This window comes from Clarias gariepinus, chromosome 22 (assembly GCF_024256425.1).
Source record: "Clarias gariepinus isolate MV-2021 ecotype Netherlands chromosome 22, CGAR_prim_01v2, whole genome shotgun sequence".
Lineage (NCBI taxonomy): Eukaryota > Metazoa > Chordata > Actinopteri > Siluriformes > Clariidae > Clarias > Clarias gariepinus.
In genome coordinates, this window is record NC_071121.1 from 27,487,948 (window position 1) to 27,510,917 (window position 22,970).

General features: G+C 42.5%; 1 protein-coding gene and 1 pseudogene across 2 annotated transcripts; one reads left to right on the forward strand and one right to left on the reverse strand.

Annotated features, from left to right (window-relative positions):
• Positions 1–3,102: 3,102 nt before the first annotated feature.
• rnf150b (ring finger protein 150b) lies at positions 3,103–14,442 on the forward strand. 2 transcript variants are annotated; one of them, XM_053482336.1, is made up of 7 exons: positions 3,103–3,791; positions 7,580–7,830; positions 9,197–9,268; positions 9,596–9,678; positions 9,783–9,879; positions 10,626–10,830; positions 11,724–14,442. In XM_053482336.1, exons 1-7 carry the CDS (start codon positions 3,341–3,343, stop codon positions 11,879–11,881), a joined length of 1,317 nt encoding a protein of 438 aa, XP_053338311.1. In that variant the 5' UTR covers positions 3,103–3,340; the 3' UTR covers positions 11,882–14,442. The 2 variants fall into 2 exon arrangements, with proteins under 2 accessions (XP_053338311.1, XP_053338312.1); XM_053482337.1 differs by having other exon boundaries at positions 11,739–14,442.
• Positions 14,443–15,032: 590 nt separating this feature from the next.
• LOC128510872 (protein phosphatase methylesterase 1-like) lies at positions 15,033–22,970 on the reverse strand (annotated as a pseudogene).

Sequence of the window (22,970 nt, forward strand, 5' to 3'; positions counted from 1 at the left end):
TTGAGAATTAGTGTTTTAAAATTGAAATCATGATATGGACTTGTTTAAATGTAATATGTTAATGCTGCAATATATTACAGGTAATATAAACATAGTCTGGTATTTATGTAGACTTTGTCAATAATTTAAATATTTGTTTACATAAATTATTTCTTTCTTAATCTTATGGTCTCCCTGGACAACATTCACGTCAGATCACTTTATCAGTCACTGCCCACGACCTTGGCGTGACCCTGGACAATCGGCTGTCCTTTTCCCCTTACATTGCTAATCTTTACACTCAATTTCTCATTCATAACATCAGAAGATTTTGTCCATTTTTCCCCACGCAGGTTACTCAGAGACATTCATTCCCTTGTTATTTTAAGACTGGACTACTGCACCTCACTCCCGGCAGGTCTGCCCCTGTGCACCATTCATGCTGGCGCTTTCCAACAAAGTAAGTGGCCCAGCACCCACCTACCTCTCAGCTCTAATCACAACACCTACTGTACCACACCATGTTTCCCCCGGTCCTCCAGCACTGCTCTCAGAGATCGCAGAAGACATGCGTCTACAGGGTGGGTGAAAAGTATTTAAGGCATTAAAAACTAGTAATCAATTCTAATAATACTAAATTTCAAATCAAACAAATTGTACCTGTACTTTATTACATAGGAAAATGACACAATCTAGCTTCCTCAAGCGGCCGGGGATGGGACCCTCAGTCTTCTGTAGGATATCATTTGGGATTTTTGACTACAAAAAAAAAAAAAGACAAAAAAGTTGGGACGGGGGCAACAAAGGACTTGAAAAAGCAAGAAAAAGAATTAAAAAAATTTGTATCTAGTAAATATCTAGTATCAGTCTGTAACATGATTAGCTATAAAAGGGATGTCGTAAAGAGTGACTCAGAAATAAAGATGAGCAGAGGCTCCTCAATTGTGGAATATTAAAAAAAAAACTTTTCTCTTTGTCAAATTGCTAAGGCTTTGCAAATCTCATCATCTACAGAGCATAACAGCATCAAATGATTCAGAGAAACTGAAGAAATCTCCGTGCATAAGGGACAAGGCCAAAGATCTTTGTTGGACGTTCGTGGTCTTCGGCCCCTCGGACGATACTGCATCACTCATCTTCATGATCGTGTCCTTGACATTACTAAATGGGCCCAGGAATACTTTCAGAAACCACTGTCGCTAAACACAATCAGCCGTGCCATCTGAAGATGCCAGCTAAAGCTCTATCTATGCAACAAGGAATGTGAACATGGTCCAGGAGCTGTTGTTGGATCCTGTGTGCCGAGACTCATTTAAAATGGACTGATTCAAAGTGGAAAAGTGTTCTATGGTCAGACGAGATCAAATTTAACAATGTTGTTGAAAATCCCAGACGCTGTGTCCTCCGGGCTAAAGAGGATGGAGACCTTCCAGTGTTTTATCAGTGTTTAGTGGAAGAGCCAGTATCTCTGATGGTGTGGGAGGAGCATAAGTGCATACGGTACGGGCAGCTTGTGTGTACAAAGAAAGGCCTTGTGTATTTCAGTAGGACAATGCAAAACCTCATACTGCAGCTATTACCATAGCATGGCTTTATAGTAGAAGAGTCCAGGTGCTGAATTGGCCTGCAGTCCGGATCTTTCCCCTATAGGGAGCATTATTAAACGAAAAATATGTCAAGGACGACTGCACACTTTTCAGCATCTGGAAACTTGTATCAGGCAAGAATGTGACCAAATTCCAACACAAAAACTCCAGAAACACATAATCTCAATGCCCAGACGTCTTCAAACTGTTTTGAAAAGAAGAGAAGACGCCACACCAGGGGAAACATGCCCCGTCACAACTATTTTTGAGAAGGCATTAAATTTGAAATTAGCTCATTTTGTGCATAAAAGTGTAAAATTTCCCAGTTTAGACATTTATCTTCTTTATGTTCTATTGTGAATAAAATTTTGGCTCATGTGATTTGAAAGTCTTTTAGTTTTCATTTCATTCAAATACATAAAAACATCCCAACTTTTCCAGAAGGTGACGTCTAAAGACCTATCTGATAGTGTAAGTGTGTAATTCTGATCTTATTGAACATGTGCAAGTCTAGTTCAGACAACCTCACAGCCACACAGCCGACGAAGGCTCGTGAACCCCTGTGATCTTTGGCGCCCCCTTGGGGTGTGGCCATGGACATTGAGAACCATGACTCTACTAGATACTAGATGCTTGCATTGTGAATTAATGAACAAAACATTTATTATTCAACCTGACTTCAGATTTCACACATTAAAGACCCTAACCTTAACCCTGCACCTGGCTGTTAGACTGAAAAAGGAAAATAGTTTTTCATCTTGCAGTCATGTGATCCAGAAACAAACTATTTACTATATGGACCGCTGGCTAAATTTTCTCCAACAGAGAAGGCAGATAGCGGTGATAACTTTATAGCAAGCTCTTCAGGTAAGATTTAATGTCTAAGAAACAGAAAGAAAGAAAAAGGAAACAATCTGAAAGAAAAAAAGAACGAACAAAAGAAAGAAAGAGAGGCTCCAGTACAGAACATGACCCTGCACACAGCAGTGTAGACGATGATGATGATGATGATGATAATAATAACAAGAGATTGAAAGAAGGAAAAACAATTTGGAATTTTAATTTTTACATTTTGTGTTGTATGCGGTTAATAATAAAGAAACGTGTGTCAGAAAACCAGCTAAAGATTATGTCTCTGTGTTTTTTTCTTTCTTTTGCTTTTTCGTCCTATTCTTTTTTACTTTTTTAACATTAAATCTTTCCTGAATATCTTATCACATTGTTTAATTGATTGATTGTTTGATTGATTAATTGATTTCTTTCTTTCTTTCTCTCTCTCTCTTTTACTCTGCCTGCCGTCTCTTACTCCACCACTGGGCGGTGCACTTTGCACTCTGTCTGCGTTGACGTCACCGGAAATAAACTGCTTATACGAGCGGAGAAGAAAAGCTTGGGGTCGTGTCCCAATCCACGTGCTGCTCCTTGTGAAGTGCACTGTGCTCATGGTCATGTTCCCTGACCTCAGTGGAGGGCGGCGCTATGATTATAGGGGAGGGGGGAAGTCCCATAATGCACTAGTAGATTTGTGATCGATTTGGGACGCGCCCGGGCTGTGGGATACTGGAGGTGTTTATGTGACGGAATGTAACGAGAAATCGGTAGAAAAAAAACAAACATTTTAGTTGTGTAAGGCAGGTGTGTAAGAGGGATTAGAGGATTGGAGCACGGCGCATAGAGAGAGAGAGAGAGAGAGAGAGACAGAGCGAGCATGGATTAGAGGAGGTGTAGAGGCGGACCTGTGCACGCGCACGCACGGGAGAGAGACAGAGCGGAGAATGTGGCGCTCGGTGACGGAGGCGTGCGGCGGCCTCGCGCTCTGCGTGTGGCTCGTGTCGCTGTGCGCGGTGCGCGCGCCGTGCCTGGACTTCGCGGGGGAGAAGGAGGAGTGGTACACGGCGTTCGTCAGCGTCACGTACGTGGACCCGGTGACCGCGGAGACGCGCACCGAGCGGAGCGAGTGCGGACACTACGGCGAGCACTCCCCCAAGCGCGACGCCAAGGGCTGGCTCGCCACGGCCGCGTCGGCGCGCGAGCGCCACGCCTGCGACCCCAACACGCGCTTCGCCGTCCCGGACCGAGCCGGCGCGTGGATCGCTCTGGTCACGCGCGGAAACTGCACGTTCAAGGATAAAATCCGCCACGCGTCCGGACAGAACGCTTCCGCCGTGGTCATCTTTAACGTGGGGGCTTCGAACGCAAACGAGACCATCACCATGCCACATTCGGGTACTGTATACACACACACACACACACACACCACAACAACAACTACTCACTGCCCATCTGTCTCACCTCATCTCACTGCCCATCTGTCTCACCTCATCTCACTGCCCGTCTGTCTCACCTCATCTCACTGCCCGTCTGTCTCACCTCATCCCACTGCTCATCTCACTGCCCGTCTGTCTCACCTCATCTCACTGCCCATCTGTCTCACCTCATCCCACTGCCCATCTGTCTCACCTCATCTCACTGCCCAACTGTCTCACCACATCTGACTGCCCATCTGTCTCACCTCATCTCACTGCCCATTTGTCTCACCTCATCTCACTGCCCATTTGTCTCACTTCATCTCACTGCCCATCTGTCCCACTTCATCTCACTGCCCATCTGTCTCACCTCATCTCACTGCCCATCTGTCTCACCACATCTCACTGCCCATCTGTCTCACCTCATCTCACTGCCCATCTGTCTCACCTCATCTCACTGCCCATCTGTCTCACCTCATCCCACTGCTCATCTCACTGCCCGTCTGTCTCACCACATCTCACTGCCCATCTGTCTCACCTCATCTCACTGCCCATCTGTCTCACCTCATCTCACTGCCCATCTGTCTCACCACATCTGACTGCCCATCTGTCTCACCTCATCTCACTGCCCATTTGTCTCACCTCATCTCACTGCCCATTTGTCTCACTTCATCTCACCGCCCATCTGTCTCACTTCATCCCACTGCCCATCTGTCTCACCTCATCTCACTGCCCATCTGTCTCACCTCATCTCACTGCCCATCTGTCTCACCTCATCCCACTGCCCATCTGTCTCACCTCATCCCATTGCCCATCTGTCTCACCTCATCCCATTGCCCATCGGTCTCACCCCATCTCACTGCCCATCGGTCTCACCCCATCTCACTGCCCATTGGTCTCACCCCATCTCACTGCCCATTTGTCTCACCCCATCTCACTGCCCATCTGTCTCACCTCATCTCACTGCCCATCTGTCTCACCTCATCCCACTGCCCATCTGTCTCACCTCATCCCACTGCCCATCTGTCTCACCACATCTGACTGCCCATCTGTCTCACCTCATCTCACTGCCCATTTGTCTCACCTCATCTCACTGCCCATTTGTCTCACCTCATCTCACTGCCCATCTGTCTCACCTCATCCCACTGCCCATCTGTCTCACCTCATCCCACTGCCCATCTGTCTCACCTCATCCCACTGCCCATCTGTCTCACCACATCTGACTGCTCATCTGTCTCACCTCATCTCACTGCCCATTTGTCTCACCTCATCTCACTGCCCATTTGTCTCACCTCATCCCACTGCCCATCTGTCTCACCTCATCCCACTGCCCATCTGTCTCACCTCATCTCACTGCCCATCTGTCTCACCTAACCTGAGATCATCTCACTGCCCAACTGTCTCACCTCATTTTACTGCCCATCGGTCTCACCCCATCTCACTGCCCATCGGTCTCACGCCATCTCACTGCCCATCTGTCTCACCCCATCTCACTGCCCATCGGTCGCACGCCATCTCACTGCCCATCTGTCTCACCCCATCTCACTGCCCATCTGTCTCACCCCATCTCACTGCCCATTGGTCTCACCCCATCTCACTGCCCATCGGTCTCACGCCATCTCACTGCCCATCTGTCTCACCCCATCTCACTGCCCATCGGTCGCACGCCATCTCACTGCCCATCTGTCTCACCCCATCTCACTGCCCATCTGTCTCACCCCATCTCACTGCCCATTGGTCTCACCCCATCTCACTGCCCAACTGTCTCACCTCATTTTACTGCCCATCGGTCTCACCCCATCTCACTGCCCATCGGTCTCACGCCATCTCACTGCCCATCTGTCTCACCCCATCTCACTGCCCATCTGTCTCACCCCATCTCACTGCCCATCGGTCTCACCCCATCTCACTGCCCATCGGTCTCACCTCATCTCACTGCCCAACTGTCTCACCTCATTTTACTGCCCATCGGTCTCACCCCATCTCACTGCCCATCGGTCTCACCCCATCTCACTGCCCATCTGTCTCACCCCATCTCACTGCCCATCTGTCTCACCCCATCTCACTGCCCATTGGTCTCACCCCATCTCACTGCCCATCGGTCTCACCTCATCTCACTGCCCAACTGTCTCACCTCATTTTACTGCCCATCGGTCTCACCCCATCTCACTGCCCATCGTTCTCACCCCATCTTGCTTTGAAATATGCTTTGAAACAGTGAATCCTGTTTTTATCTGCGTTATTCCTGTTAGCCTCAAGTTAAAGTGTAAAACCGGTTGGTTCTTTATTCACCGCTCATAAACACCAGAGCTAATAAGTCTAAAGAGAATTCAAATGCTCAGCTGTCCTACTTCTGTCGTCATAGCAACCAAATTTCCCTCAGAAATTAAAAGAATCGAAGAGTGGGATACACATTTATTTTTCCCCCTTTAATAATTGTCATGTATTTTATTTAAGTTATTAGTCTATGAATGAAGTGTACATTATTGAGATGTTCCATGTGAGCAAAAAGTTACAAAGTGAGAAATAAAAAATAAACACACCCCAGTATCCCTTAGCAGAGATGCTAGTGTTTTTCTGAGGTAAAAATATGCTCCTTGTTTTTCGTATTAAATACTATTCCTTATTTTCTTTCTTTTTTTTTTTTTTACCTTAGTACCTGTATTTTGTTGTTTATTATTTATTTAACCACAAAACACCTAAGATAAGTCTGGAGTAGGACACACGTACCTCTCTGGGTTTCCCCTGAGGTACCGATGTTTCATATAAATGTTTTTTACAGACCTGTTGTTCAAATACTTTAGAGTAAAGTAGAGAAAAGGGTTTCTGAGTGTTAGATTATTGTCCTTGGAGCCATTAATATCTAAAAACTTTTATCCTGTTTGAAACAGAAACTGAAAACCTGCGGATGTGGATTTGTTTCCTGGCGCTGACTAACCCTTCACGCAGAAACTAAACATGTAAACAAACAAAACTCGTTATACCGGTTCGCTTGATTATTTTTAGCAGGTTCTTGTTCCTAAGTTCTTCGTCCGTGTGATGTTCGATCGGCTTATTTTATGTACATTTTGGTCAAATAGGGAGTTTAAAAGTATGTATGATAAAGTTTTGAATATAAACAGCGATTTTGGTGCAGTGACCAGAAGGGTGCGATTTCAAATCTCACTATATCCAGGGGCGCATCTATATAAAGATAATCTATCTATCTATCTATCTATCTATCTATTTGTCTATCTAAGGGTATATTTTTTTAAAGGACAGGTCATGTGACACTTTATAAAGCTGCTTTATTTCTTTAGCATTGGTGTTATAACGCGTTATTAACCCCATCCATTGCAGATTATGTTTGATTTTGATTGTGTAAAGATGTTTGAGACACTGACATTTATAAGATTCTATATACACATTATACAGTATACACACTCTATATACACTTAGTACACATTATATACACACTCTATATACACATAATGTACACACTCTATATACACACTCTATATACACACTCTATATACACACTCTATATACACATAATGTACACACTCTTTGTACACATTATATAGTACACATTAGTCGAAGTCAAAATTTTTTTAGTGTAATTAGTTGAAAAAATAGACATTAGAAGTTTGCAGGATTTATACTGTAATATTTGTTTTGTGATATTATTACAAAATTAACACTCACTCAAATTAAGACATGTGGTACATTTTTTTCCCCCGATATTTCTTTTGTCTGTTTTGTTTGCTTATTTCTATTACATTTTCTCAGGTACGGGTGATGTGGTTGCCATCATGATCCCCGAGCACAAGGGCCGCGAGCTGGTGCTGCTGCTGGAGAAGAACGTGACGGTAAATATGCACATCACCATCGGTACGCGCAACCTGCAGAAGTACGTCAGCCGCACCTCTGTCGTCTTCGTCTCCATCTCCTTCATCGTCCTCATGATCATCTCGCTGGCGTGGCTCGTCTTCTACTACATCCAGAGGTTTAGATACGCCAACGCCCGAGACCGCAACCAGGTACACACACACACACACACACTAAATATCACCATGTCCGGTACTTAGACCAATAGACAAATCATACACCACAATGAGGTAAATACACACACACACACACACACACACACACACACACACAGCGAGTAAAGTGTTTGCACATGCACAAGAGAAGTTTGAAGAAGAAAGTGTGAGTTACATTACAGGTGTGTGTGAACGTGTCTGTGTTAGTTTTTTTTTGTGGAAAGCGTGGCTAGTGCACGAGCGTCAGTGTGTGTGTGTGTGTGTGTGTGTGTGTGTGTGTGTGTGTGTGTGTGTGGAATGTGGGGAAAGGTGCAGTCAGGCTGCAGCATGTTTACCCACAACGCTCCTTACGGATTTCAGTTGGTGCTCGGTGGCGGGGTTAGAGGGACAGGAAGAGACGGAGAGAGAGAGAGAGAGACACTGAGAGTGATAGACACAAACACGGAGAGAGAGAGAGAGAGACCACACCACACCACATCTCTCTCACACACACACACACACACACACACACACACACACACACACACACACACACACAAACAAATACACACTAATCGCTGTTATTATTATAATGTTCACATATATATATGCTTTCTTTTCTTTTCTTTATAATGTTTACGAGAGTCACTTTATATTTAATTTTGTATTTTCTCCTGTTATTTTTCTTGTGACTTGTCCTCGAGCCCTGGAAATATGAATGTAAATATTTGTTACACCAATAAAGCAACTTCGAATCTTGACAGAGAGACAGAAAGAGAGAGACAGGAAGGAAGACGGCCATTAGGGCTGATCCTGCTGCTGCACTTTAATTACTTCTGGTTTCTTCTTACAGCTGTTACTGTGTGTGTGTGTGTGTGTGTGTGTGAGAGAGAGAGAGAGAGAGAGGAAATTACAGAGACCTAGAGAGAGATGGTAGATGGTGATTTGTGTAAACACTGCTATCTGATAGACAGAAAGAAAAACAGAGAGAGACAGAAAAACCAAGAATGAGAGATTTTTGAAGAGAGAGACAGAGAGAGAGAGACAGAGAGAGAGAGACAGAGAGAGAGAGACAGAGAGAGAGAGACAGAGAGAGAGAGACAGAGAGGGAGACAGAGAGGGAGACAGAGAGGGAGACAGAGAGGGAGACAGAGAGGGAGACAGAGAGAGAGACAGAGAAAGAGAGACAGAGAAAGAGAGACAGAGAAAGAGAGAGTGAGACGGGTGTGATCTGATCATGAAGAGATGAAAAGAAAGAGAGAGATGTCAGAGTTGAGCTTGATTTTTATGTCATACTTTTAAATCATAACTAACCTCTGTGTGTGTGTGTGTGTGTGTGTGTGTGTGTGTGTGTCTGCGTGTGTCTGCGTGTGTGTGTGTTTAGAGGCGACTCGGTGATGCAGCTAAAAAGGCCATCAGTCAGCTCCAAGTGCGGACCATCAGGAAAGGAGACCAGGTGAGATCTCTCTCTCGCGCACACACACACACACACACACACACACACACACACACACACACACACACACACACACACACACACACAGATCCTGAAGTGTTGGTATCACAGTGACTGTTGGTGTGAAATTTCTGTCATATATGGCAGAGTGCAAAAGTTTGCACGCCCACTCCCACAAACTTTTGCACCGATCTGAATGTCATGCATAATGTCTACAATATGTGGAAAATGTTAAGACTGACATGGTGGTATTGGTGCGTTACATCTTATTTTACCCTCGTGTGTGTGTGTGTGTGTGTGTGTGTGTGTGTGTGTGAACTTCTGTAGGAGACGGAGTCAGACTTTGATAACTGTGCTGTGTGTATCGAAGGCTACAAGCCTAATGATGTGGTGAGGATTCTTCCATGCAGGTGAGGGCAAGATACCACACACACACACACACACACACACACACACACACACACACGCACACACACACACACACACACACACTCATTCCTGTGTTCTCCTGCAGACATGTCTTCCATAAAGGCTGTGTGGATCCGTGGTTGGTGGACCATCGCACGTGTCCCATGTGTAAAATGAACATCCTGAAAGCGCTCGGGCTCACGGTACTGAGGATCTCTCTCTCTCACACACACACACACACACACACACACACACACACACACACAGAGAAAAAGGGGTCTATATAGGAGATTGTGAGTTCAGACCTTAGTGAATATATGGGAGTAAAGAAAGATGATCAGAGACATGGAGAGAGAGACAGAGAGAGACGTGGGGGGGAAGAGAGAAAAAATATAGGTGGAAAAAAGGAGAAAGACGGAGACGGGAAAAGTGAAGAAGAGATGTAAGGATGGAGAGAAAGACTGGGAGAGATATAGAGAGACATGCAGGAGAAGGGAAGACTGAGAAGGAGAGAGAATGAGAGACATGAGGAAAAAAAAAAGATGGAAGGTGTAGAAGGACAGAAGAGAGAAAAAGAGACAAAGACTGAGGAAGAGATGGAGAGAAAGATGAAGAGACACAGCGGTATGTTTCACTCTCTGTAAGTGAAATGTGAGGAAAGAGGAGCTGCCGCTTTATCAACTCGCAGTCTCCTGTATCTGATCTGTGTGGTTGGTTACCGTGGAAACCCGTTTGTGGTGTTTCCAGGTGCGTGATGTAGATCAGTCGCGGCTTTCAGTTTGCGTTGCTCTCGCATCTCATCGACCTGTTCTGACCTCAAGCCTCGCTGTAAATGACCACAGTAATACTCCGGCCTTCTTTATTCTAGACTGTTCTACATTGTTTATAGGACGTGTGTGTGTGTGTGTGTGTGTGTGTGTGTGTGTGTGTGTGTGTGTGTGCGCTCCAGTCGAGTGCAGAGTGCCTGGACGAGCTCCCTCTGGACTACGACCTGGCCGTTGGGGGCGTGGCCCTGAACGCCATGGTGATGAGCGATGACGCCCTGGTCGGTGACATCACAGGGGGTCACGACCCTGGTTTTAGGATGGTGGGTCTCCCTCAGGTCTTCCTGGACTCTGAGCCCATCACGGAGGACACCTTGCTGACTGAGCAGAGTAAGTCGGGTCACTGCTAAGCAGGAAGCACAGATCTCATCAATAGTGACGTTTTTAGCAAAAAGTGACATCATTACTGGATAACAAACATCAATTTAAGTCAGAGATACTGAGTCCAAAGCCTACTGTAGCAATTAGTAACCATAAAATAATTATATTAATACAGTATATTGCATTTATATTAAATCAGAGATTAGGTTTTGTACAGTGAATTAGAGATTAGAGCGTCCATAATAAATTAAATATTAGCACATTTATGTTAACTTTGAGATTAACGTGCGTTTAGTTAATTAGTGATGGGCGTGTTTCTTATCTATAGTAAATTAGCTATTAACGTATGTATAAATTGGAGCTTGTCCATAGTAGATTAGTGTGTATATAGTAAATTAGCGAGTAGCCTGTCCATAGTAAATTAAAGATTAGCTTGTCTATAATAAATAAGCAATTAGCATGCGTATAATAAATTGGAGATTAGCTCGTCTATAGTTAATTAGCGATTAGTGTGTTTATAGTAAATTTAAGATTAGCTTGTTTATAGCAAATTAACGATTAGCGTGTTTATAGTAAATTGCTGATTAGCGTGTCTAGTGTGTTTATAGTAAATTTAAGATTAGCTTGTTTATAGCAAATTAACGATTAGCGTGTTTATAGTAAATTGCTGATTAGCGTGTCTATAGTAAAATAAAGATTAGCTTGTCTATAGTTAATTAAAGTATATTAAAGTAAATGTCTATAGTAAATTAAAGATTGTCTACAATATATTTGTGATTAGCGTGTCTATAGTAAATTAAAGATTAGCATGTGTGTAATAAATTAGAGATTAGCATATCTGAGGTTAATTAGCATGTCTATAGTAAACTAGAGATTATAGTGTTCATAATGTCGTATTAAAGTCATCATCTCTTCAGGTGAACTTCAGCCATTATCAAGCAGCAGTTCAGAAGCATCGCTGACTGCGGGGGCGGGGCAGTATATGGACACGCCCACAGACAACGCGAAATGCCGACCAAGCAGCAGCCTCGGTCACTCGAACCAAGGATGCACGGACTGAGTCGTCCCCGGCGACAGCAGAGTAGCCATGGCGACCGGTGACGCTGACTAAACATCCGGTGGAATCTTCTAGCCGATGACATCACACTACGACATCACTGCCTGCTGCGTTCCTTCCCTTTACTCTTACTGTGTGTGTGGTGTTTGAATTGGAGACGCACCAGCTCCTCTTTCTCTGTCGATTCACTTCAGAGCGTACACTCGAGTACCGTATGTTCCGGATTATAAGACGCGTTTATAAGTTTAGCTGCATAGCGTGTGAATCATTTCACGGTTAGCCTCATATCGCCGGTTTATAAATCACCCACCCTGACGTCCGGCGCCGCACGTGAAACGTGCATGCACACAGCCATCGCTAGACTACTCGAAAACGATTCATTCATAGCGTATTTACGCTAGCTCAGCACTTTTACATTTACACGTGAATCGCGCAAGAAACTGTTTTGAAAAATAGTTTATTTTATTAAATTAGTCAAACTGTTAAACTACAAAAATAATATTTTATTTGTATTATCTAAGTTAAGTTTATTATATATACATTGCTTTAGTGGAGAATTTAGGGGGAGGTGGTGAGTTCTTTCAAAAGAACCATTCAAGATGCCATCCTGGGTTTTTAGCATTAAACGTTACGTTTAGCCGGTACTACGAGGTCGCTAAGTGTAACACTGGCGTATTTACTTTTTTATTTTACTAAGAAATATTCTTGCTAGGATTAGAAACCTGACAGCTCCCTGTTCAAACACTAGCTAGCTCAAAGTTAGCTGTTTATCTTTGGCTAAGCAAAAAAATTGCCATCCGTCGTTACAACAGGGTAGCATTTATTTTTATTTAAAAAAAAAAAAAAGGGTCAAATTTAAGGTTTATTTTTCTTTATTTTTCGTTAAGAGCATCTTTGTGATGTCTTATGACCTGAAGCAACAGCTAATCGAACAGGACAGGCCAGAGCAGCTCAGTTAGCTCGGCTAGATAAAAATACAGTTGTAGTTTGGAACTAGCAATGCTAACCTGACTAAACATAGCACTACTTCTTAACACAAAGTAAAAAAGATGTCAAGGCACTACAGGCTTCCTCATTCATTTCCGCACATTCTTATTATTAGCTTATCTAATAAACACATAGTTAGCATAAAACTTACTTAACTTACACAAGTTAGCTAGAGAAATACTTGTTTGTTTGCTAAGTTTAGGTTGGGTACATTTTATTTATTTATTTTTACATATAGGTCATGTGACGTACAGGTTTTATGCTAATGATTTAATTAATATTTAAAAATAATTAGTTTTTAAACCGGTACTGAAGCAGTACCTAGCTTAGCAGGAGGATCGCTCCAGCCGTTGCGTCTGGTTTTATAATTCGGAAAATACGCTACGCTACTACGCTGAGTTTTCAGCAGACAATCGGCTTTAGCTGCCTTTGAGTTCTCCTCGGAAACGTCTACATTACGAGTATTTAATACTGTTTGGTACTGATTTATTTTTTTCAGACTTTTGTCTGTTAAGTAAGTACAAGCTCATGCCAGCCCATTGTTATGATTTTTTTATTGTACTGCACGATCTTGGTTTAGGGGGCGTGGCTGTGCGAATTTTTTATTTGATGAGAGAAAATCGAGAACATTTCCAGGAGCGTCTTTTTACTTAAAAAAAATGAAATTAACGTATTATTTCTGAGTAATAACTGTTACTTCATCTCCGTGAATAACTAATCCTTGCCAAAAAAAGGCTACATCCGGTTCTGCTTCTGTAATTTATTTAAAGCTCTGAAATTCCCCGCCCAATCATATATTGCCCCGCCCACATCTAATTTTTTTTTTCTTTAATTTTTTTGTATTATTTTTAAACCGCCTACAACTCATCAGATTGGTTATTGCCCCGCCCACAACTTGTTCAATTCCCGCCAACATCTAATATTGTTTTTAGTGACGCCCGGCCCACACCTTATCTGTTTTTTCTTTTTTTTTTTATTATTATTTTTCAACCGCCCATAACTCATCAGATTGTTTATTGCCCCTCCCATAACTTATCAAATTTTTTTTCGACTCTCTGAAAGCTTCTCAACAGTTTTTCGTAATTTGCGATGTTTTCACCAGAACTTGACGGCTGCACATGTTCTGCTCGACAATCAGCTCGGGGGGGGGATGGGGGTTTAAGGTTGGTGAGAGAAACGACTCTCCGGGACATTTCAACTGAGAAAAAAACAAGCAGTGTTTTCCATAGAAGTGCATTTGCGGTGTGGATGAGTGCGGTGTTGCAGTGAAGACGCTTCGGGACCATCGAAGTGGACAAGTTTATGAAAAAGATGGAAGGAGGGAAAAAAAGCCAAAAGTGTGACTCAAGAGTTTTCTTTGCTCATGTAAGTTTTTTTTTTTCTTTTTTCTTTTTTTCTTCTTCTTCCAGAAAGTGCTCTTGACTTCCCGGACCACAGCATTTCATATGCCTCGAGCATGACGGCAAGCCTTTGCACATGTCTTTGTATGTGAGTGGATTCCATTCAACTTTGTATCTTTTATCCTCCGCACGATAATTTTATTGTATATTGTAAATACAAGCATTTTGTCAAAACGATTCTCCTTCATTCTCTTTATTTGCTAATGTTGTGCACTTTATTTAATTCGGTCTACATGTTTTTGAATTTATATTATGTATGCTGACACACACACACAAAGTTCTATACTTTCAATATTTCACCTGTGACTTGAACACAATTTTTTTTTGCCTAGCCTTTTTATTCTCATGTAAAATGCCATCACATTTATTCAGACACACACACACACACACACGTGCTAAAGAAGTAAATGATCTAATATTTATAAAAGATGGAGAAGAACAAAACACTGGCACGTAGAGAAACAACTGATGAGAGGGTGCTATGGAGACGGCACCTGCCGTCACTGAGACACTGCGTGAAGAAGGTAAAAAAAAAAAAAAAAAAACGCAAGAAGTTGAGTCAGAACTATTGGATAATACACACAAAGTGTAAGTTTGTGTTGCATTTGCATACTAAAACGTTATTGGCCGTGATATTTTACGATGCAATAACATTCGCTGGTCACTAGTTCAGTACTGTTTGTTTAAAGTTTTACACTTTATTTGAACTTGAAAGTATTTCATCATGAAAAGTGTTATAAAGGTATTTGGTTCTCACCTGCTGGAGTTCACCGCATGAAGGGGTATGAGGAGCTGAGGAAGGACACGCAGCATGTACAGACAGGAATGAGGGTCTTTTCCAAATGACTGACTTCACACAGATGTCAGCTCTGACCTTTAAAGACTGGTGATGTCATGTTTTCGTGGAAATCACTGTTGAGTAAATCCGAGGGATCCGACTCACCTCTTGGTTTCGCCGCGAGCCTCTGTGAACTTGTGTCTGCTTAAGAAGCTCGCGAGGGCGTCGGCCACCTGGAAGTAACACGGAGCTTTATGTATACGGTGTGTATTTTAGGCCTGGGGTGTATAAGACCTCCCAAATATATGGACAAACAGAACAGTACCAAGGCAGCGATACTAACAATAACTACTAATAATAAAAATAGGACACACACCTACAGTAAGTTCTTGAATAATGTTATGAGGTTTTTTGTTTCCTGTTTACAGAGTCTGAGCTGTTATCAGTTTACGTAAGCAAAGATATTAGCTAAATATTATATAAAGATATTCGCTTTAATCCAAGGTGCATTGGATTAGAATATTCAATTCAATTTTATTTATATAGCGCTTTTAACAATGGTCACTGTGAAGCAGCTGTGAGATCAGGATACCAATACAAATGGAATCGGCACCGAGGTATCGTGATGCTGTCGGTATCGGGTCGCCCCTGGTGCTTCACATCCTCAGTGCTGATTCATTTAACCTGAGATACAGTATATCAATGGTTTTCCTAGTTGTTTTTTGCCCTGTTTTCTTTGGGAGGTGGTGGCTCAGTGTGTTACGGCTCCGACGTCCTGATCACTGGTGGTTCGAGCTGCTGTTGGGCCCTCAAGCGAGACCCTTAACCCTGGGTGATCCTGCGCTCTGATTTTAGCCAACTAACAAAGAAGCTTGGATATGTGACGAGTACAGAATTACTCTGAGGGGTGATGTGTCAACGTTGAGCTTATTAACTTATTTGAGCTAAGGCACAAAAGCGATTCCAAAATGGTCGCCGATGTAAAGCTGATCTACGCGGTGAGAGGGAACGCTAAAGAAGCTAATTAAAAAAAAAAAATTAATACAGGGACCGCAATAAAGATAGACGCAGGGCTTTATTTTAATATTTCTAAATTAAATAATTCATATGTTTCTCTCATTTTAATATCCAGAATTAATGAATTCTGTTAGATGGACACAGTAAACACTCCTGCAGGTTCCCCACCTTGTCTGGGGTGTCCCCATGCACGGCATGACCACAAGGGGGCAGCACCTGCATCATGAACTTACCTAGATAAAAAAAAAAATAAACAAAACAAAAATCATAGTTAATCTTTAGTTAATAGTTATCTTAGTTAAGATTTTTACAGATTAAAAAAATTGTCTCTTGTGTTTATGGCAACTGAATGAATTTCTGTATAAATTATGCTACATTTAGTAATGATGTTTATAAATAACAAGAAACCAGGGAATTTTCTTTAGCGCTGTGTGATTGGCAGGAAAGGGGCGTGGCCTTTCCTCAACACTAGTGTACAAGAAGAAATATTCTGAAAAATAATAACTTTCCTTTGTTGTTGTTTCTATTCTTGTGTCCTTGGCACACTGTAGACTGTGTGTGTGTGTGTGTGTGTGTGATATTATTATTAGCAGTGAAGGTCATTGACGGACTGCCCCAGGGGTCCGTTCTTCGTACGTCGCTAACTCAGTTAGCTGGATTTGATTGTTGTGGATTTGTCCTGATCTTGGATTGTTTCGTTCTTCGATGCGCTTCTAGCATTTGTTGTCATAGCAACATATCCGTAAGCTTGAACCTGCTCGGGAGCAGGTTTATTTCATGTAAACAGGATTTGGCCTGCGCTCCTGGTGGGTTATGATTGGTTGAAATGGCGAGGTCACATCTGATTGGTTAAAGAGCATGACCGACTCACGTGGAAAAAGAAAAGTATATGCCCCCTGCCATGGACTCCGCCACCCACACACACACACACATAATCGCTATCAAATATTATATATGAACATAAATTCATAGGTTTAGTATTATCAAATATGATATTACTATTATAATAAACCCTAGGCACGAGACAGCCGTCAAGACCATTAATACAAATTCTTGTATAATGTTTATTTTGTAACATTTATTTTTCAGGGGTTTGTCATAAAAATATGTGAATAAATATTTATATATATTAAAAATTAATATTTTATAATGATAAATTGGACGAAACTAATTTTATTATAAAATAAACAATATAAAACTATACATAATATTTCTATTTTTTCATATACAACATATTTATTTTCATATTGCTTATTTTATTTTATTGTCTCATGTAATTTGTAATTTGTAAACCATTAACCTATAAATTTATGTTCTAATATAATATTTGATAGCGATTATGTAGGGGGGGCAATCCATGGCAGGGGGGCATTTCAGCGCATAACACGTGTTACAAAAAAAAGTTGAGCCGCTCTTTTTCCATTTCGTCAACCAATCGAAGGGCTTGTGATCAGTGTTTCTACTGTCGATGCATATCGCCTTTTAAACCAACGCACGAGCGCGCAATAATCCTAGACAACTCAATCCAGCTATACTAATCATCAACAACAGGTGAGCTCGAAGAACCGACTTAGCCGGATCGTAATTAGCCTGATGATCTCATCTTAGATGTGTCAATTCATCTCGGATGTGTCAAGCGACGTACGAAGAACGGACCTCAGGTGTCTCCCTGGCCTGTGACTGCAGTGAGACTCCTCCTGTCCCTGAGTCCACAGCGTCAGTGCGAGCGGGGACAGCGCGGGGACTCATCCTGCATTTGGCCGATGGTTAAGTCTCTGTCCAGTCGATCGATCCCTGCACGCAGGACACACAGCTTATAATAATTAACCGTTGATTAATCAATGTGTGTGTGTGTGTGTGTGAAGTTTTATCTAAACATGTGCACTGTGGTCCAATCACGAGACAGCTACCTGGACAGGTGACGTTTGTGTTTTTGTCAGCTAGGTTTTGCAATTTGAACTTGAGTCTTTGTACAGGATGTTCTTTCTGTGTATGTGTGTGTGTGTGTGTGTGTGTGTGTGTGACCTGCGAGCAGCAGCAGTTTGGGCACGTTACAGCCCAGGAACTGGTTGGAGATTCCTCTAAACCAGTCGTCCCAGTACTTTTCCGCTTTGGACAAGTCAATTCTCCAGCTGTACACACTAGAGGGCAGAAGGACACACACACACACACACACACACAGACCTCTTAACGGTTTAAACTGTCGTTTCAATCAAATTTTACACTGAAACTGTATTAAAATTAATATCGAAAGAAGAGCGGGCCATAATGCAGTTGTTGCCACCAAGGCTGCCACAGCCAGTTATTAGGTTTGGGGGGCAATTACTTTTTCACATAAACCCAGACAGATTCGGACAGCTTTTTTTTACCCTTAATAAATGAAATCATAATTTTAAAACTGCATTTTGTATTTACTCATCATGTATTAAAATTAGTTTGATGATCTCAATCATTTCATCAAGTGACAAATACGCAAAAAAATAAAAATACGGCATTCTATCTGTCTTTTTATCTATCTGTCTGTCCTTATATTCAATCATCAGTATCTTTTTCTGTCTCGCTCTGGATATCTGTCTGTCTGTCCGGTTGTCTGTCTGCATTAATGTAGACCCAGATAATAATATTAGAAAGCGGGAATAAAATAAACCCTAATTAATTACTCTGTGTGTGTGTGTGTGTGTGTGTGTGTGTGTGCGCGTGCATGTTCTGACCTCGGCTGCGGTGCTCTCCACTTTGTCAGTGACGTAGTTCAGGTGGTAAAACTCCTCATGTAGTAGTGCAGGTTCATCATTATATACAGTAAGTGTTTTTTTTTTTTTTTTTTTTTGGATTTTTCCAATTTTCTCCCCGTCACTAGGGGGCTCCACATTAAGGCTACTACTACCATTCAGCCGGGAGGGCGAAGACTATCATGTGTTTCTTTCGAATCGCGTGACGTCAGCCGGCCGCATCTTTTCGAACTGCTCGCTCACGCACTGTTAGGGGCGGAGTAACACACTCGGAGAAAAGCGCTAGCCGCTCCTTCCGCGTGTGAGAGCTCACAGACGCCCCTGATTGGCTGTAGAGCCGTGATTAATGTTGGAGCGCAAGTACCTCTCGATGGATCGATGGATTTGAAGGAGTGGGGTCGTCCCGTCAGGAAGTTCTGCATGCTGTGAAGCACGTCCATGGCGCTCCCTACGCAGACACACACTTCACCTTTTATACCTTCATTTTAAAGAGTTGTAATTTTGAAATGTTTCCTCAGGAACAAGGTTAGAAGATTAAAGTGTTGAAGGAAAATAACGGTGGTAACGGTAACTCTGCTTCATCACCAGTGTTGGGTGTAACGCGTTAGAGTACTTGGATTACTTTTTTGATGTAACTAGTAATCTAACGCGTTAGATCCGCACTTTAAGTCCTTAGTTATTTAGTTATTTTTTCAAAAATGTAATCCCTGAGCCAGACAGCAGTCATTCCCAATCTATTAGTGTGTGTGAAAGACGTCCCACAAGCCCCGCCCGATACCCCCCACCACCTCTGTTATTCCTGCTGCTATACCCCTATCTCACCTATGCAGTTTGACTATGCGAGAACCGACGTGCAGAAAGATGGAAACCTAATCACAGCGCCTAAACTCGCGGTGAATGATGATGAACCGTACTTACAGTCAGTAGGTGAGATGGGGTATTAGTAGGTGAGATGGGGGTATTAGTAGGTGAGATGGGGGTATTAGTAGGTGAGATGGGGTATTAGTAGGTGAGATAGGGGTATTAGTAGGTGAGATGGGGTATTAGTAGGTGAGATAGGGGTATTAGTAGGTGAGATGGGGGTATTAGTAGGTGAGATAGGGGTATTAGTAGTTAACAGATTATGGGCCAAACTTCACTGAGTGATGATGGTAGAATAATTATAAAGGTCTTGACTAAAACAACATGCATGAGGAATCACAAAGGAGTTTTCATTTTCTGCAGTGGAAAAGTACTCGAACTAGTTACTTTTATCAGAAAGTAACGCTGTAATGTAATTGATTACTTTTTAATGACAGAAAAGTTTGAAAAGTAATGTCCCCCAACACTGTTCATCACCTAATTTTTGTTTCCATTATATAAAGTTTTTTATTCCTCATTTATTATAGACACACAAATTCGACTGGATGTACAGGTTGAGCCGGAGAGATTCCAGCGGTGTTGTGTAAGTAAACTATATGGACAAAAGTATTTGGGTGACCTTTGGGTACACTTCAATATGGAGTTGGTCCCCTTTTCCTTTTGCAGCTAGAACAGCTTCCACACTCCTTGGAAGGCCGTCCACAGGATGTTGGAGTGTTTCTGTGGGAATTCGTGTCTATTCATTCTGTAGAGTGTTTATGAGGTCAGGGACTGGTGTTGGATGAGACGGCCCGGCTCACAACCTCCAGTTCCAGTTCATCACAAAGGTGCTGAGGTCAGGGCTCTGTGTTCGGGCCGGTCGAGTTCTTCCACAACAAACTCATCAAACCATGTCTTTATAGTTATTGCTTTTGGAATAGAAAAGGACCTTCCCCGAACTGTTGCCACAGAGGTGGAAGCATAGCATTGTCCAAGATGACTGAAGCATTAAGATTGGTCTTCACTGGAGATAAGGGGACTGATTGAAATTCAATAATTAACAGGTTTGGCCAAATACGTTTGTCCATATAGTGTATACGGCTCACCCTCGACGGCGTCGATGACCACCAGGCCAACCACCGACGGCAGCAGACTTCCACTGGCCGCATGGACAGCGATGGCTCCTCCCATACTGTGACCAACCAGGATGATAGGGGGCGGGACTTCTCCGTATGTGGCCGCACCACGTTGGCTACATCTCTGTGGAAAACACAGCGGCTGCTGTTAGTCGTGTGATAGCGATGCGAAACGATAGCTGTACAGGAGGAAGGAGGGACAGTGATCAGATCTGCGAGATCAGATTTAAGCTTTTAATCCTCAACCATTCAACGAGATGACTGCTCTGACCTCTAGTCCACTTTCAATCCCAATGGATTGAAGTCTTATTGTTGATGGATTAAACATAGATGTGTGTATGTGTGTGTTTACCTGGACATGGTCTGAGTGGACAGATCGTCAGCATGCTGGACTTGAGTAGCACCTGTACACACACACACAAGTATAACCAGCTCACTAAAGCCTAACATACAGTATAAATGTATGTTTTATACATATGCTTGACCTTTGACCTTACCATGCCCTCGTAGATCCATAGCCAGAACCCGACAAGTGACCCTACTCGTCATGGCTGCCTGCAGAAACATGGAGTTTGGCTCACTCTCTCTGTTATAATATTCATCGTATATGCCTTTTTGTATCGGTACGAACTCTGAATTATGAATTTTCACAGAAAAAGGAACTTGTGTGTGTATTTATTGTGGCAAAAAAAGACTTACAAGGCGTGTCTTATTCCTAAGGCATTATTTACTGGATGCTAATATATTGTAGATTAATAGTTAGCTTAAATCCTCTAAATGGACAATATCTAACGATCAATGCAATAATGATCAAATTTTAGCCAGCTTGTTTGGAAAGTCTGCGACGACTTTTAATTACCTGATAGTTTAATTAGCCTGGTTTGTGAATCGACTTAACACCAGATAGCTACAGTTAGCTAATTTAATTAGTGCTACATTTAACTAGCTAGCTATCTATATAGCAACATTCAAACCAGTAACAGTAAATAAATAACATGGTGATGTCAATCGTTAAGGACTGTAATTGGCTTATGTAAATGCAAGCTCCTCCCCTTTTGACGCACTAATGCCTGTAAAGCGCAGGTCCAGATTTTAAGATTCTTTTTCTTCGGTTTTGCTATGAATTTGCTTAGCAAGATTGTGGCGTATCGAGGTGATGTCATGGTGACTCGCAACACTCCGGACTGTTTCCACAAAACTAGTCAGGACCTTCCATACGCAAACCTATGCAGTCATAACCACCTGACTCTCCGACAAGCTATGCCATGCTACGGTGAGCTACAAATAAATGCGACATTCATACTTTCGTGATTTCTTTTCCATAATCTTTTTAATGATCCATAGTTTAAGATCATGAAAATATAAACTGGGTTTTATGCGACCAACTAAGACCTGTAAAACAATAATGTGTATGTGTGTGTGAGACGTACAGTAAAGACAGCCCAGGACAGCGCTGAATGTCCTCCTCCATGCAGCGGCACCAGCGGTGGACCGTCCTGTCCGCTCTTATACGCACGGAACAGTTCTGTACTGTACTGTACATTAACACAGGAACTATATGGCTGACAAACCCAGACGCTGAGCTAGACGCTGTGCTAGCGATACTAGCAAGTGCTTTAGCGCGGTTAAGTGTGTGTAAAGGATTTGTCTTGCTTTCTGCCGATCCCACCACCACGTCGTCCATCATCTCAAAGTATTCGCTCCAGGACACTGAGGAATAATCTCTCTTTCGACCCACTTCATGACTGACGTGAGAGACACAAAGAACATCGATTACAGATTTATAATAAAGCACCTTTTTTATATTATTGTGTTGCGGTTTCTATAGTAACAGCTCAGATAAATAAGATTCGTATTTTCGTATTCATATTAGTAAGACTAAGACAGGGTAGACAGACAACATTAAAAGACGGGTTGATTGATTCGTCATGTCAAAATCGATAGGATGCAAAAGTTTTACCCCCCCCCATGGTTTGTGTTTGAAGGAGAAAATGTTTATTTGTCTTTTAATTGAAGCAGTTCCAATATAGTGCAAATAAGCATTAATAAGATTTCAAATAAATCAGCAGAAACCTCACAGCAACAAGACCATAGATGTCATCGTCTTGCATCATCATCATCGTCATCAACATCGTCATAAGCTACTCATAAATCATAGCCTTACTTCTCGGTGTCGAAGTTTTCCTCCCACATGCTGCCGTCGGC